At 40.4% G+C, this 17,627-nt stretch overlaps 2 protein-coding genes across 6 annotated transcripts in view; one reads left to right on the forward strand and one right to left on the reverse strand.

The window, feature by feature from the left end:
• LOC125894770 (Kv channel-interacting protein 1) overlaps nucleotides 1-12,960 on the forward strand; it is a 61,225-nt gene extending 48,265 nt beyond the window's left edge. For 4 of the 5 annotated variants that reach the window (XM_049586357.1, XM_049586360.1, XM_049586358.1 and 1 more), the window contains 7 exons: nucleotides 4,210-4,334; nucleotides 6,537-6,606; nucleotides 7,244-7,314; nucleotides 7,415-7,522; nucleotides 8,644-8,748; nucleotides 9,271-9,333; nucleotides 11,403-12,960. In XM_049586357.1, the coding sequence (XP_049442314.1) occupies nucleotides 4,210-4,334; nucleotides 6,537-6,606; nucleotides 7,244-7,314; nucleotides 7,415-7,522; nucleotides 8,644-8,748; nucleotides 9,271-9,333; nucleotides 11,403-11,450 (590 nt within the window). In that variant the 3' untranslated portion in view covers nucleotides 11,451-12,960. Of the gene's footprint in view, nucleotides 1-532; nucleotides 749-4,209; nucleotides 4,335-6,536; nucleotides 6,607-7,243; nucleotides 7,315-7,414; nucleotides 7,523-8,643; nucleotides 8,749-9,270; nucleotides 9,334-11,402 lie in introns of those variants that run through there. The other variant, XM_049586356.1, reaches the window with a different exon arrangement.
• Nucleotides 12,961-13,153: 193 nt separating this feature from the next.
• On the reverse strand, nucleotides 13,154-17,627 carry LOC125894769 (T-cell leukemia homeobox protein 3-like). The gene is made up of 3 exons (XM_049586355.1): nucleotides 16,191-17,627; nucleotides 15,023-15,260; nucleotides 13,154-14,371 (listed from the first exon to the last, which is right to left on the reverse strand). The coding sequence occupies exons 1-3, from the start codon at nucleotides 16,615-16,617 to the stop codon at nucleotides 14,188-14,190; spliced, it is 849 nt and encodes a 282-aa protein (XP_049442312.1). The 5' UTR covers nucleotides 16,618-17,627; the 3' UTR covers nucleotides 13,154-14,187.

The following is a 17,627-nucleotide window of genomic DNA, read 5'->3' on the forward strand; positions in this document are numbered from 1 at the left end:
GGACTCAGCCATGTTCAGTTACAAAAGTCACTTTGCAGTAAATGAAGCCTCCTGTTGTTGGGGGTTGACCGTGTGTCTTAATGGGGCCAATTAATCAAGTGCTGATCTGCTCACAAACACACACATGCACACATGCACAGGGGCGCACAGTCACAAGACAAACACAAACATCCGTACAGCAGAAGGTGAGTTTATCATTGTTACAGTGTGCTCGGGTCGGACCCTCAAGTTAGAGCCACGTTCCCAAAGAGTGAAGGACACAGTGACTGTGTGGGGGGACAGAGGGGGGGAGGAGGGAGAGAGTTAGTGGGATGGAGCGAAGGTCAGGATAAGAGAGGGAGATGCCCCAGGGAGTAGAGAGACAGGGGGATAAAAAGACAGAGACAGAGAGAGGCAGGCGAGTGCTGATCTCATTGTAGGAGAAGGCAGGATGGATAGAAAGTTAAATAAGAGAGGCGGAGAGAAACGGTTGCCAACTGTACTCAGAGTTGGGTAAAAAGCAAGTTTGAAAGTTTAGAATAGCTTCTCTCTTGCATACTTTTATGTGGTAAAAGTCCAAGAATTTAAAAACAAGTAAAGGAAAGTGAGTTGGAGGCACAAAGCTTCTAGAGTCCAGTGGAAACAAAGAAGTGAATCAGAATGGAAAGAGAGGAGCAGAGTGAGAACAGCTTACACACTATAGCCATCATCCTGCTGTGCTGCGGGGCCGTGAAAATGCTGCACCTACTGGGAGTCATCACTGTGGAGGGTGAGTCAGTACTACAACTACTATCACTGCGATCCAGCGCTCCGACAAAACAAACAAAGTTGTAGAGCGGTTGTGTTTTTCACTACTGTCTGTCTTTGAGATTTAAAGAAAAAAAGTATTATTTATGTGGGGATGTTGGATATTTGGGACATAGACTGACTGCACTCTCAACCGCATGTACTGGTAATGAATTCTGAACTACTACCTTTAACAACTGCTCGCTGTTGAGGGCTTGGATACTTTTTTCTCTGCTGCTTTTGATATTCTAAATCTCCTCTGGTCGACTGTCTCATACTTTTTTTTATCTACTGATAACAATTCTGACATAATACTCAGTAGATATTGCTATAGCAACAATGTCTGATATCATCCAAGACACAGGAAACTGAGTCTAATACAGCTATAACTAACTGAAAGTGATAACAAATGGTATCACTTGTGATCTTATTACAACCCTAATTTTGCCTCATGTTTTCCACAGCTTGTAATTTACAAATCTGAACTTGTGTGTCTTCATGTATGATAATAATGTTGCATTAATTACACCATTTTATCTGTTTTGTTTGTCTTATCTGCATGCACATACTCTGTACATGCTGCAGTGTCCTTACCCACCTAATCCATATGATCATGCTGAGAAAAAATGACAAAACAAAGGCATAAAAAGCAATTCTATACCTGAATACTAACTGATCCTGACTCTCACAGTTGTGTTATTAATTAAGTCGAGTCAATTTTCTTTCAATGGCACCGCAAACTGCCTCAAAGGGCTCATTGTAAGAAATAATGTACAGCCTTGCGTTGTACACTGTAGTCCTGAATCACCCTGTGGGGGTTTATTTCGCAATAATGACCTGTGAGCTGTACATTATCCAGCTTATTACAACGCGTCTTACTAAATAAATCAATAATTTGACACAAATATTGATTAAAAAATGTAGAGGAGCCCTGTAGCTCAGTGGGGAGAGCTGGGGTTTCATGTAAAGGCAGTGTCCTTGCTGTAGCGGCTGTGGGTTTAATTCCAGTGAGTGGTCTTCTGCTGCATATCATCACCCCCTTCACACTTAAATACTGTCCTGTGAAGTAAAGGCAGAAGTCGAAAAAGTAATCTTAAAAATAGACTTCATTCAGAACTGTTGTCCATAGCAGAAATAAGAGACTGTGGGATGATGCACTTGACCAATCAGAATCAAGTCTAATGTGGAATCGAGACCCACAATATACTGTAGTTGCTCTACATGTTTATACATGCTGTGTTTATTAAAGGACTTTATTTCTGCAGCCCTGTTAGATGATATAAAAAACATGCCGATTCAAAAAACATTCCGGTGATTACTGTAACTTTTTCCTTTCAGAGGCTTAACTATGCATTGTGCTGTAATTTGAGATGGAACATCCTGAGCTGTGTTAGTTTTTGGTGCAAGCACTGAGTGTGACGGTGACTGTGCAGGTGCCACCAGGGCTTTAACATGGACAATAGAGTCACAGTGAAGCCTTTCAGTAGAGAGCTTTATCTCTGTAGGTGCATGAATCATATGCTGTGTGGGTTTAACAATATTACACCACACCAGAACATTTATTATACAGTGTACAGTACTTAAGAGCATCACATCAGCATCTGTGTTTTAAATACATGCTCGCACACTAGTTTGGTATTGTCTGTGTTGTGGTGTGTGTGTGTCATTACGCAGTATATAATGGGCTATACCTGAACGTCACTGGGAATTGGATGTGAATAATCTCACCTTGAGCCAGGAGTGTGAACCTCCACTCTAATGTGACACTGAGAAACACTGAACTGCCTGAGTGATGAAACGATTGGCCTTCAGGGGTTGTGAGAGCGTGTGTGTGTGTGTGTGTGTGTGTGTGTGTGTGTGTGTGATGGGGAAAGGAGCTATATAAAGAGAGATTGCTTAGCAACTCAGCAGAAGCTACAAAGTCATCATATACTGTAATAATGCTCTGTAGAAAATTAATGGGCACAGTGTAATAAGCCCTTGCTGGATGACATAAAATATTATTGTATTTTATGTGTGCAACAACTACAAATTATGAATTCAAACCCACTTGCTCTTAAACCATGATGGCAGCACTTGTATGTGATTATTTACCTGAAAAGTCTTGCTGATGTGAACAAACGTGAACACCAGACTGTTGACTGAGGTTTAATTCTGCAGTGAGATGAAGCTGTCTCCGCTTGCACAATAAAAATGCCGACCTGCTGCCCGTGATTCTCTGCGAGAACAGAGCTGAAGAGGTATTGGTGTAATGAAGCTTTACAAAGCACTAATGGTCTCGCCACACAGATAAAAACGTTTCTATTTCAAGACTGTTGATGTTTCAAAATGTGGAGTGCCAAGGACGGTGTGAACACTGCACTCTGTGACACTTCATTAAAGCGGGACAGGAGAACTTAAAAATACTTTAGCTTACTCATTGAATCTGCAGCAGACACTGTGACTGTGGGAGCTCTCTTTCAAACTGTCTGCTTATATCCTCTGATAACAATAATCAGTTTTGCTCAATGACTGTAATTTGCATTTAAGTGCTAAAAGGACAGAGACGATTATAGTTGATCACCACGCAGCACTTCAGATGGGAAGTTAGCTCTTATAAATAGAGGTCTACGCAGGCAGCAATATAGACTGTAACACCAGTCTTTAAACATGTTAAACATTCATATCAGTCTGTGAGTTTTAACTCTAATGAAGCGGGAGAAGATGATAAGTGCTTCACACTAAAGCAAACACAGCTGGACAGGTGCAGACAGGTCAGTGACAGACCATCAGACAGACATTATTCTGAAATGGTGTCCATAAAATGTACCGCCTTATTACTTAATCATCAGGGTTTTTTTTGTCCAGCATTTTACTACTGCACATTATGACCACTTTATCATATCCTGAATTTTTATGACTATTTCTATTAAATTATGCACAGTAATAATATTATGCATAATTATTACATTGTAGATTGCTTCAGGGAGTGCGGGCGCACTCGTGCAAATGTGTAGACGAATGTGCTTTTATACTGTCATGTTGAACTTAAGGCACTCTGAGCCTGTGTGTGTGTGTGTGTGTGTGTGTGTGTGTGGGTGTGTGTGTTTGTGCGTGTGTGTGTGTGTGCGTGTTGTCTCAGAGTCAACGGTTTGTCCTCTCTCTCCTCCCCTCCGGCGAGGAGAGCATTGAGTTGTTAATGATGGGGCCAGTGAGAGGAGGAACATGGAGCTGTTAGACCGACCTCTACATCTCATCCTCTCCCCTCCTTCTCTCTTAAAACTAGTCTTATTATTTCTGCCTTTACCAGTGGAATAGACTTTTAAGATATTTCAAACTTGTAGTGCGCACATCATTTTTATTGTGGCGCTGTGTCTTGGATTATTTATCCTCCCTTTCTCTCGCTTTCTCGCTCACTGTATGTTGCAGTTTATGTTAAGGAATATTGCTTTATGTTTTTTCCAGACAAAGCTGATGATGACTTGGAGATGACCATGGTGTGCCATCGACCGGAGGGCCTCGACCAACTAGAAGCTCAAACCAACTTCAGCAAAAGAGAGCTCCAAGTGCTCTACCGGGGCTTTAAGAATGTAAGTGACACTACAGGTTCATTTCAAAGGATGTTTTCCTCCTCATAGATACATACAGGGCATATATTTATACTTACACACTTTTTAAAAGATACTTCTACACTCAATATTGACAGTATTTCAAATGTACTGGTGATTTTGTATATTTACATATTGGATTTGGATTGTTTGGGGTGCGTTTTTTTGTGTAAGCCATTACAGGTTTCTACCACAACCTCACACATACTTTATATTTATCATTTCATATGACACTAAACTAGATGAAGAATTAGAAGTTTTCTTATGACCAAGCAAACGAAGAGATTGGCATCAAAGAATAAAGAATAATAAAGAAAGGAAGAATACCTTCACACACAAGAATTCTAAATTATGTTGAATATTTATTTATTTATTTGTGAATAAAAGATTTCTGAAACAATGAATCCTTAAATCCTTCAGTCTCACTCTGGCTTGTGCTGTAACCATGCAAACATTCATGAGCCCTCTTGGTAAAATCCATCATCTCTCTCTCTGAACTGAGTGAATAAAAGGTGCACGACAAAAACTGAAATGGATGCTTCTATATAAGCAAAGCAAAGATCCCTTAGTGGTTTAAGTAATGATTTGATGATCACTAGGTTTAAAGTAAAGACATGATTTTGTTAAATATAGGTTTGTTATGGTAAATCAATTAATAAAAATCATCTCAGCACCAGGAGTTGTCCATAGTATCAGTCTGTATTTGCCTCCAGTGAAAGTATTAAAGGATGAACTGAGATAATTTTTGCTGGATTAAAACGTGTAACAACATCAGCTGGTTAAAACTGTTGAACAGTTTGCTATAGTGTTATTTAAATCAGCCATCTATGTGTAAATTTATTTTTGTCATACAATCAGATAAGCCAGAAGTAATTTGTAAACTAGGTGTTTTTATGAAGTATGTCCTTCCTTTGTTTAAATAACATTTCTTGTACTTCAGTCACGTCTTGTGTCATTGTTTGTTATTGTGTGTAATGTTTGTACTCCATACCATGTGATAATAGTGGTTAGTCAAATAAATGAAATGGACATCATGGTATATGTTTGAAGTGCTGTTCTGTAGCTACAGTAGATTTATTAAAACATTCTGTAAAGGTTCAATGTATTAAAAAACAAAGTAAAAATGTATTCGGGTTTCATAGGTAGAACAAATAATTTGGGTTGAGGGCCATTTGTTTACTTACTTAAATATGCTTGTGTATATTTGGTTATAATGGTGTTTCCCCCTGATTTTACTGCTAATATTATTCATTTTATGTTGTTTTTGTTTGCAATTGCCCTTTATTTTTACTTGTACAACATAAATAAAGAGTTCATTTGGTAAGGGTCATTCTTAAAATTAATAAACCACCAGTCTGATTGATATTTATATGAGTGCACGGTAAAAAATGATTTATGAAAATTTAAAAACTTAAAGTTATCATAAATGAACAGTCTATACCAGTTTAATATTCCCTGGCTTGCACACACACAAAATGAGAACTGAGATGTCTTTTTGCAAGTGAACCCTTCAAAAATGCATTTTAGTTTTAATAAATGCTGTTTTTAATAAGTAGTATGAGTATTACAATAGAATCAAACATCACATAGGAACAATTTTGGTGCCTGTTTTGCCAAGTTACACTTTAATTAAAGCTCCATGTAAAACTAAACTCAATAGCGACACCCTGGACACGTGTTCAAAATGTGCAACTGCAGCTTGATCTACTTTTGGTGATGTAACACAATAATGCTTGAAACCAACTACAAACTGGTAAACATTAAAACTATAATTTAGAGATTTAACCAAATGCCAGTCCCCAATCAGCTTTGTGTCATTCTTAAATTTATTCCATCAAACTTTTGAACTTGTGCAATAAATTCTTGCTGGGTCATGTGCAAAAAAATCGGATGGACTATCCGGATACCATCTAAGCACTGAACTGTCCTTGTATGTTCTTATGTCTTGTCTTGAATGCTGTTTATAATTCAAATGTGAATGTCGTTTCATTTCTAAATTGTGAGCTGCAGCCGCCTTGTTGTCCAAGACAAATTTCCTCTCTGAGGACAATAAAGTTATTCTGATTCTGATTCTGATAAACCCTCCATCAGTCTCTCTTTGACGTGTCCCTCAGGTTGGTATCTGCAGTTCATATCTCCCTCCTCCTCCTCACTCTCTCTTTCTGCTTCTTTCTGTCTTTCCAGGAGTGTCCAAGTGGCGTCGTCAATGAGGAAACGTTCAAGCAAATATACTCCCAGTTCTTCCCTCATGGAGGTAAAGAGAGAGCGTTGTGCTGTTTGAATCTGTACCTGTCTGTGTCTCTGTATTGTCTCCATCAAGTATACTGACAGGTAGGGATGGGTATCGAGAACTGGTAAAAAATTTGTTTCCAGTTCCTGACTGCTCAGTACCAAAATGTCAATAACTTTGTGGACAAACAATGATGCTATTGGTTTTTATATAACATTGATTCATTCAACATAGACAGCATTTTTAAACTCCTAACCTCCCCTATTGATGATGAAGCTGCTGGCGTCAGGCAATTACGTCTGATGTTGTATAACTGCATTGTTTTCTTTGTTATCTATTGCTATTGACGTCTGTGAAGCTCAAGGACTGGAGTTCTGTGGTAATTTGTAATACTGTTTAAATTTAGCCTCTTGAAGTGAAGCAGCATGAAGGCACATCGCCAACAGACATTTGCTGATCAGACATCTGTAGCAATTTCTCATCCCTTTTTATATATGCAGGACAAACTGTTGAGTCTTTTCACATCTTTTCATGCCATGTCTTTATGTTTTCAGATCAAACTATGGAAAGTAGTCTTTACTGATAGGCATTGATATCAGTACCAATGAAATCCTAATGGTACCCATCGCTTCTGACCAGCACTTTCTCCTTCCTCCTGCAGATGCCAGCACCTATGCACACTACCTGTTCAATGCATTTGACACAGCACACAGCGGCTCCATAAAGTTTGAGGTTTGCTCGATTTGTTTTTAACGTGGTAACACTCTTGTTTTTGTTTACAAACTATCTTTCCTTTGTCAGTTTATTACTCTGTCCTTCCTGTCTCCATCAGGACTTTGTGACAGCCCTGTCCATCCTGCTCAGAGGCTCCATCACTGAGAAGCTGCAGTGGACCTTCAACCTTTACGATATCAACAGAGATGGATACATCAACAAAGAGGTGTGTGTTTGTGAAGGGCAGGCAGCTGTAGACAGGTTTTGCGGCAACAACTACCATCGCCAAACAAATGCCTATGATTTGTGCTGCTCATGGCCACTCCAATAGACCAAATCAGGAATAAACTAGGGCACACAGAAACATGGCGCCAAACAAGGATCAAAAACCATCCTAAGTCTGGAGAAGCGGAGTCAGTTAACGTTAAGTTAAAGCAGTGATTCTCAAAGTGTGGGGCATAGAGCCACTGCAGGTGGGGCGTGAATGACCAGCGGAAAAATATGGAATGAAATAATGTTAAATGTATATGATTTATGTAGGGAAAATCAACAAACAAGCTTGCTGATGCTGTCACTTTGACCTTTAATTCACTAAACTTCAACATTCTTTTATTATTATTTGCTTCCTCAACTATTGTTAATGATTCACAAAAAACGTGGGGTGGGGGGCAATTAATCTTTTATGGCTTCTGAGGGGCGCCTGACAGAAAACGTTTGAGAACCACTCAGTTAAAATGTTGTGTTAAACATGTCTTGAGTTGGTATTGCTATGCAATTATAATGTGCTGTGACAACTTCTCTGTTTTTAACAACATTTCATGAGACCTCTGGGACTGGTGACCAAGTAGAGGATAGTAGGTAAAGTTAGCTAGCTCACAGCCTGACACTAGCTTTGCATCCATAGACAGAGCTGAAATATGAAAAGATATAAAACAGTTATAGTCTGCTAAAGTTAGACTCTTTCATCTGGCTTGCCATGCATCAGGGGGTCCGGAGGACGATGTAATTTGTAATGAAGATCCTCTCCACCCTGGGCAAATGGGTCAAGTTGTGTTAAATCACTTTTCTTCACTTTGTATGGATCACATCTGAAATGAGTTTCTGACGATATGTGCTGCCTGCAGGTTCATCCAGCCTTTTTATGTAGACACTTTCCTCTATTTCCAATTCATGCTGTATATGGATTTATCACTTCCTGCTCTCCATCTGAGTTTCGTGTTCTAATAGTCACTTGATTCTAAACAAGCTATTGTGGTCATATACCCGCTGTGTTTGTATTTTTATGTTGATCTCATACTTCAGGCCTCACTTGTGTTTATGTGTATGTGCTTCTGTTCTGTTTCACAGGAGATGACAGACATCGTCAGAGCGATATACGACATGATGGGGAAGTACACTTACCCTGTCTTGAAAAACGACGCACCCAAACAGCATGTGGATGCCTTCTTTCAGGTAACAACAACTGAACCCTTTGACCATATTTGGGTAGTAAGCATGAGCAGTGATATCTGTCATGGCTTCAGAGCAAATAAAAGGGTGAAAATTAAGGAAACATACCTAAAAATCCAGGAACAAGACCTGTGCTGGATACACTGACTAGTAGCAGGTGATCTCTGAGAAGTGCTGTAGTGTCTCTGCAATGGAGCAGAGAAAAATGCCAAAAAGACACAATGATAGTGACCTCACAGAACGAGAATCTGTTTATTTACAAACTACTTTTTACTTTTTTTTTAAAGATATTTTTCTGGGCATTTTAGCCTTTAATTGGGAGGACAGGTGAGTGTGAAAGGGGGAGAGACAGAGGGAGTGACATGCAGCAAAAGGCCACAGGTTGGACTTGAACCCAGGCCGCTGCAGCAACAGCCTTGTACATGGGGCACCTGCTCTATCCACTAAGCCACCAACGCCCCAGTATCTTTGATTAAAATCTTAATATCTGACTCACTTTGACCGTTTGTGTGTTGCTCTCCACAGAAAATGGACAAAAACAGAGACGGTGTGGTCACTCTGGATGAATTCATCCTCTCCTGTCAAGAGGTACTCTTTCGTTTTGTCCTTCGAGTTCACATCTCCCTTACACACATTACATTACAGACATTTTAACATCACAGCAGGAAATGCACAGGTGTAAATGCTAAAATTAAAAATGGTTGAATTCCATTTATAGAGCAGAGTCATTGTTAATGTCATTAACACCTGTGCTTTTCCTGCTGTGACACAATGTCTGCTTTGAAAAAGACCTACGCTGTGTTCTGAATGGCATACTTTTCTCACTTTCAGTGCGTAAGGCAGCTCCCCTTACAAAGTAGTTGATGGAGTATGCATACAATTGGGAGATATTATTTAGTCATAACATTGCACCTTGAACTTTGACCCTCTTGGTTATTTGTCACAATCCAAAGTGCAAAACTAATGCACGTTAAAGGGCTTGTTTGAGATGAACTGTCTCTGCTTTCCAATACCCATACTATCATACTGTATAGTATGGCAGAAAAAGATTTAGTGTGTCCCAGTACATAGTATGTCAAATGCAGTATGCCAAAATACCAGGATGTCCTACTACATCCAGCCCAGTTTTGCAGTATGCAAGCCAGCATGCTTTTCTGGCTATTCTGACCCACAATCTTCTGTACAGCAGACGATACGTCACATCGACTGAGCTGCAAACAGATGAGAGCTCATTGACAGCTGTCAGAAGTCACAGTGATGGATGAAAATGCATTCAAGTGACTGATGACCAGTTGAATAGTAATATTAGGAATATTAATTGTTTGATTGAATAAAAAAATCAGAAATATAACCAACAACAAAAGAGCATACGTGTTAAATAACACTAACAGAGAAATGTATAGCCTCTGTAATTCTATCATCGTGGCTATAATATGTTAGAATCCTCAGTGTATGCAGTTATTACTTCTCACAAAGTAACAACTGCAGAACTCCCGGGTGGACCTCTGTCTCTGGAGAGTTCGGTGAACGGCATTTTGTTTTATCTCCATGGTAATGGGTATATGAGTAAGAGGGTCCAAGTTCATCGTGTAATGTTATGAGAAAGTAGTATGTCTCATCTGTGTGCATACTGCATGCAACAGTACATACTCTTTAAGGGCAGCTGCAGGACCTACTAAAAGTAAAAAGAAAAAGTGTGCGATTCGGAACGCTCCCTGTGTCTCGCATGAGAAGACAGCAGGGGGCGGTGAGAAAAAGTCAAATCAGACAGTTTGCTGCAAAGTGGCTCTACTTCCACCAGCCTTCAAAGAATGAACAGGAAGTCAGAACTATTTAAATCCTGTTACATTAATCTGTAGGCTACCTGTAGTTTGCAGACGATGTATTATTATCATTATTAGTGGTATTAGTATTATTATAAAGCACACAAGGTGTGCACAAATTAAACCTCCATTGCACAACATAAGACAAATAGCCTAAAATCTAGCATTAAATATTAGAATTACACATAAAATTAGGATTTTCTACAGAACATCTTATCTTAAACAAGCCTATTGTATTAATTATTCATACGAGCTGCAAAAAATGTGTAGTACTGACACTTGAATGTCATTCGTCATTGCAACTTCTGTCAGCTGTCAGCGAGCTGTCATCTGTCTGCGGCCCAGTTGATGTGACGAATGTTTTGTTGCGCAGAGGATTGTGGGTCAGAATAGCCAGAAAGGCATGCTGGCTTGCATACTGCAAAATGTGACTGGGTAAAGTAGGAAATGGTGGTATTTTCAGCACACTGCATTTGAAGTGCAATGTAATGGGACGTACAAAATCTTTTTCTGGCATCCTAAGTAGTATGGTAGTATGGGTATTATAGCTTAAAGAAACATTCAAATTATTATAGTTATTATTTGCATAAAAGTCTTATTCCCTCAGATTATTTTCTTATGTTCGTCTGATGCAGGTCTGACTATACTGGCAATTAATTAAGGTCTTTGCTACCTTTTATATCACTGTGTGTGTTTGTCTGCAGAGATCACTGACCAACATTTTACAGGCTTTTACTGCCCCCTAGTGGCCATTAAACTGAATTAAGTGGTGATTGTTGGATGACTTCATTCTCACAGTCAGCCTCTTAATTTTCCATCTCTCCTCTTTTACAGGACGAAAACATCATGAGGTCTCTACAGCTGTTTGAAAATGTCATCTAGACAGTGAAGAAGAGGGGGACGGTGCAATAGATGAAAACACAGAGAGGGGAGAAAAGAACAAAGGAGGAGAAAGAAAGATGAACATGCAAGAGAAAAGGATGGCGGGCAATCAATAGGAAACATGGATCTTGTCGCTTTGTGTGGGACGGTTGCCACGAAACAAATCCATGGCGACAAACCATCACCGGTTTTGGAAAATGGACTCAAACCCCTCATATGACCATTTACCTCGTCTCCATCCTCCTCGTTTGTTGCTGTTGTTACCGTCGCCTTGGACATTGTGTATCCATGACATTGTGTAAATACTGATTCTCTCACATTTGGTTGAACGCTTTTCAGAAACGTGTAAATTGAACAACTTTATCAAGCAGGACTGAAATTCCCGAAAGCAGCTCAGCGGCGAGATCAACCCGATGCATAGTTAGTGCATAAGAGGCGTAAATAATAGCTGTTTTCATCATGACTTTCTGTGTCAACGCAACAAAACATGAGCAATATTGTGAAGCATGCAAGACAGAGGCCTATACGGCGTATTTAACGTATGTGCCATGAAGAACTCCGTGGCGATATACTCAGCTATATGTGCATACATTTGGGAAGGTCTGGGCGTAGCATCTCACAGAACCACCTCATCTGTTCTCAGACTGTAAAGGTTCGCAGAGCTGAATTTGACCTCAGCTGGCTTGCATCAGTCTTACGTCCTGTGACAGCTTGCTACGGTCCTCTCTACACCCACTGTGCGTGTTCCAGTGGTGTCAGTCAGTGTTTCAATGTTGTAACGACCCGACTGTAGATATTCAACTGTCGTATTCGTGGCTTCTTCTTGCTGTGTGGAATCATTCCTGTCTTGTCTGCGTGTTTCTGACTTTGACTGTCTGTCTGTCTTTCTGTCTAATTAGATATACCTGTTCTTACTCCACCTGACACTCATTGTGAAATAAAGAGCACAGGTGTACAGATGCAGAGTGACAAAGGGGACGTGCATGTGTTTATATGTGGTGTCCTGGTGTAAAAGTTTGCCTGAATATTAGTGTCATTTTTCCTAGCATGTACAAGCATTCATCTTGTGGACACTAATCAGTCCAGCTGAGCTGTCTGTGCCAGAGAGGAGAGTGTCGTCGTCAGATCTGTCTGTTTAAAAAAAAAAAAAAAAAAAGGTCGACTTGGAGCGACCAACCTTTCACTGTGAGGGAGAGACAGTAGAGGGGAGCAGGGAGGAGGGATGTGGAGACAGAATAGAGGCAGACGAGAGAGACCCTTTCACTGATTCTGAAGGAACGGAAGCCATGTTTCGAACAAGAGCCATCGTTTTGACGATTGAGCAGGACAAAAAACCCCCAGATTTATTAATGCTTTACTGTCATGCCCACTCACTGTGCTACCAATAGCGTGATTTAAAAAAAAAAAAAAAGCTGAAATGTGTTGCGGCTCATCTGAAATGTACCCAGACATACTTCCAGATAGACTGACGGACAGGAAGACAAACAGACAGCTTCAAACTGTCATAATGAAATAATGTGTGTATTGAAATATTGTATAAAATCATTATATTTATCAATAAACTTTTCAAGAAACAAAATCACGTCTGCTATCTTTCACCTTGTCACCCCATAATCTTTTTTTATAGCTTATAATTATGGTGTGTTAAAATCTTAAAATCATTTTTTTTATGGTGCACCATAAACAGCACGAGCAGAAAGAGTCACAAGAACAGTTTATATTGTTATTTACACATATACAATGAAAGTACAAAAGGAATTGTACATTTGTGCCCCGATTCCCAAAGGACACACAAATAAAGCATGATAATGTGCATATGAAAAAAAAATGTCACCACCATCACTGAACATGCATCACTCCCTTTATTACCCAACTTGCAGCCTCTTTAATATTTTCCTCTCTCCCCCCTCTTATCCTGACATCTATTTCCCTTTTATTACTGCGCAACAAAAGCATTTCTACCCCCATAATGGAACATTTTAGGCATCTTTTTCTTGGGCTGAGGTGGTGCACCACACCTGGAGACGGACAGGTGACCGTGGTGGTGCATTGCAGCTGGAGTGGGTACATTTATAAATGAGATTGGAAGGAAAGTTTAAGCACCAGAACAGTTAAGAAAAATATCTGGAGCAGCTTTCATATCTGCATTTTTTTGTGTGTGTATTTTAATAAAACAGACATTTTCACATTTGTATGCAAGTACTCTATTGTATAGGTGTTGGGATGTAGGCCTTGCCTTTATATGGCTGGTGTTCTTCCCTTTCTAAGTGTTGAACAATGTGTCTGATGCTTGAGAGAGAAGACAAAGGGGTACATTTCTCCCTCTTATTCTAGTAAACAGAATAAGTACAAGCATTAGAGGACAATCACAGAATTTTTTAATGACAAGTTCTGTTTCCTTTTTTTTTTGTTGTTGAATTTGAAAAAGTCTCTTCCCAAGCACAGAGCTGCAAGATTTATTCCAAGAAAAGTTCTGTTTCTCTTTCAAATCAGGCATCACTCACCATCTCCATCACTTCAGGTCCATTTTCTCACTCGTCCACTCAAATGGCTGTGACCCCTTCTTCAGTTTTTCTGCTCCAACTTTCTTTCTTTTTTTTTTTTTTTAATTTTAAATCCATTGCATGGATCAAAAAAGTAAGTCCCACTGTCCTCATGTAGGGCCTAATTAAATTGATTTTTATCCTCCCAGGGATAATAGCTGATGCTTATTGATTACAGCATGGCGTCTGGTCTCTTATTCCCTCTCCTCGGCCCAGGGTTGGAGGTTCTGCAGGGCGTACAGGGAGGAGTTATGGGCGCACAGTGGATCCGACACCGCTGATTCGCTGAGGGACTTCTGGAGGGCGGACTGCTGCAGCTGCAGGATGAGACGATTGGCCTGCTGACGCTCCGCCTCCCTCTCCTCGGCTGTCTGTCTCCTGGAGAAAGACGGGGAAAATATGTGAAACATTCATATATTTATGAATATATAAACCAAAAGAGGAGTTATGTAAGATTAAAGGACAGCAAGGAAGAGGGTGCAAGTGTGAAAACACCCCAGTGGCTGCGTAAAACAGCGGTGGTGAGCTCTTAGAATAAAATAAATGTATGTATAGAGCTTTACAAGGACGTCAAGGTTTGTGTCAAGCATGAATTATATGTAAAACATGACAAAAAATATATAGTATTTGACTGGTTGTAATATTTGGTAGAAACTACATTTTTGAGATTTTTAAAAACGATTTTACTCCACTTAATATTTAATATAGGCCTTATTAGTTGTAAAAGACGAAACAGAAGAAGAGAAAAATGACAATATGATAATAAAACTACATCCAGGATTGTGTTTTTAAATTGCAGTTTATATTCAGCCCATAGATTTTTTTTTGTTCCGTGTCGATGAGGTCAAGCCACAGGAAATGGCGCGTGGGGTCACCTGCACAACCAGGAAAGTTTGGTTTCACAAGCAAGGTGTACTTATTTGCGTAAACGTGCTATAGTGCGGGTTTTTAAAAGACAAAATGTGATGAGATTGAGTTCCAAGTGTAAGTACGGACAACTCAAACTCAAATATGAAATGTCATACCAACCTCCACTTGGTCCTGCGGTTCTGGAACCAGGTTTTCACCTGTGCGTCTGTCATCTTCAGACTCTTGGCCAGGGCCGCCCGCTCGGCGCTGGCCAGGTACTTCTGCCGGTGGAAGCGTTTCTCCAGCTCGCAGATCTGAACTCTGGAGAAGGACGTGCGGGGCTTTTTCCGTTTGGGCGGTGTCCGGTTCTGGTACGGGTGTCCTATCCGCCGCGTAACGGCGAACGGCACCAGAGCCGCTGCAGGGGAGCAGAGAGCAGAGACGCAGCGGTGAGTGGAAGATGAGATTTTGCTACAGCACCAAACAGACTAATTCACTCCCCACTCTGTATGGAAATTCAAGGCCATATATCACAGATATCTGCCCTGTTTGACAACAATTCCCTATTTAGACTGTGTAAGCCACGTGTGAGATATGAGAGATGAAATTTATTGTGAAGGATGAGTCTGGCCAAGTATGGCAAACAATGTAATTATAAAAAAAGTATATTAAAAAACGCTTTAACTATGACAGCTTTAACAGATAATATCCGCACTGCTAATTACAGAGAGGACAGCAGGCCTATTGGCCTAATATTTTCCCATACCTATTATATCATAGGCCTTTAATAATAAAAGCTCCTGTTAATTTATCTCCACATTTGTGTTAAATACACAGAAAATATCACACATTTTTATTGTTTTAGATGATATTTTTTTCATCTTACTTTTCTCTACAATTTCTAAAATAAATAATCTGACAGCCTAACAGGCTTTTTTTCTTATTTATCTTCAATTTATCCAATGAATAACATTTTAGTTATTTTCACTACAACAGTAAATTTTGATAAATAATGCTTTTGCTATTTTAAAACAACGCCTTATGAAAGTAGTGTGTGATTGCACATTAGTATTTGTTTGGAAGGAAATATTCAGCTCCCAAATAGAAGTCAGTCACACAAACACAATGTTATAATAATAATCTGGAAATGTAGTTTACGTCATGATTTAGAAAAACATTTAAACTTGTGTCCTGTTGTTATTTTAAGCCAATTTAATAATTAAAGTGAAAACATTTCTCTTGGCTTTAAAAAAACCTTTACAAATATTTGTCACGTGTTATTTTATGTTTCAGCAAACATAATAAAATATAAATGAGAGGAGCCCGTCAGGTGTAACAGCTGGCCTACCTGATATTCTGTCCTTGGCGAACCTGTTTCCTATCCAAGGGAAGCACAGCCCCCCAAACCCAGGGACAGCGCTCTGGACGGGGGCCGGGGGTCCCGGGGCTGTCATGGGTCTGTGTGCCGGGACTCGAATCACTCCCCGGCTGCCCAGACTCCTGCTCTCCCCGTATGAACCTGAAGCCTCCACCGGAGGCATTATACCGGAGAGGGAGATAGACAGCGCGGTGTATGAGGGCGCGCTGGCCCCGGTCGGGCTTCCTAAACTGTAATAAGCGTCCCCGTTGCTTAAATCGGATCCACTTTGTCTTCCAGCCGTGCGCCCGCTTTCTGGCTCCGTACCGGCTCCCAGGATCTGGTCGATGCCGAAGCTGATGGGCTCGTGATGGGCCGGTTTTGGAGGAGGGCTCGGCGCGCTGGGTGCTTGCTCCATCCCCGTCGCCTTGTCGCAAAAAGGACGCAAAAACTGAACAGGATGTTTTCAAGGGGAAGAACAACAGGGTCAAACTGAACCAAAAGTAATCGCCAGTAATGTCTCCATCGCTGTCCGGCCGTGTGAGCAGAATCCAGCGTGTCCTCGTTGTCTCTAACAGGCCTCTTTCAGAGGACTGGGTCCTCTCTACAGGCTGTGGTGAAAGTTTGATGGGCGTTTGGAGAGATGTGACGCTCTGTCCTCCTCTCAGCGCGTCAAAACGCTCAGTCTAGCAGCTCCGTCCTCCTCCATCCCTCTCCACCATTCATTGGCTGGCACCAGAATGACTGATTGAATGTTAATGGGGGTAGGCCCACAATTTGGCACAAGGTTTCCCATAACCACGGGCGTCAGCCTGTTATATATATGGCAAGATATGGCATCTTCGTGCCTTTCTGAGTGAGTCACTCACTGATGTTGTCGTTTTTATCATTTTATGGAGAGTAAGGAGCGAGCGACAACTTCATGGAAATTTATATGGCCTAAAAAGAGTCGCACCAGGGATCACTGAAGATCAATGTTCTTTTACGCGTCTTTAGTGACGAACGTCTAATATTTAATCGTTTCAACCAACTGGTGTTTGGTCAGTCATCTGTCAGCGTTCCGCTCATTCCCGCAAATGTTCGCACTGTGTACGGGTTTATAAGTTCTGGTGACAAATGATATAAGATAGAAAAACTTTTTACACACCCCAGGGTCTGATGAATTGATGTTTCTGCGTACTTTTCAGGCGAGACACAAAATGCGCATCATTTGTCCTCCTGGTGTCTGTGTCACCTCTTCAATTTGTGTTGTTTGACACACGTGAAATGTACACGAATAATACGTTTACAGGAAACTGCTTCAAAGTTATTAAGGAGTGCTTTATAACCTGAAGACGATTCGTCATGGATGTGTTATAAAAGAGAGACCAAAAGGAAGAAATGTCGGTCTGAATTTCTCTCCCTATTAATTAAAATCCTTCACATCGT

The sequence above is a fragment of the Epinephelus fuscoguttatus genome, linkage group LG9 (assembly GCF_011397635.1).
Source record: "Epinephelus fuscoguttatus linkage group LG9, E.fuscoguttatus.final_Chr_v1".
Taxonomy (NCBI): domain Eukaryota; kingdom Metazoa; phylum Chordata; class Actinopteri; order Perciformes; family Serranidae; genus Epinephelus; species Epinephelus fuscoguttatus.

Coding starts and splice junctions, on each gene's coding strand:
- LOC125894769 (XM_049586355.1), bottom strand. CDS start 16,617: ATGGAGCAAGCACCCAGCGCGCCGAGCCCTCCTCCAAAACCGGCCCAT. Junction 15,261..16,190: donor CGCCAAGGACAGAATATCAG/GTAGGCCAGCTG, acceptor GCTCCCCTGCAG/CGGCTCTGGTGCCGTTCGCC. Junction 14,372..15,022: donor AACCGCAGGACCAAGTGGAG/GTTGGTATGACA, acceptor GTCTTTCTCCAG/GAGACAGACAGCCGAGGAGA.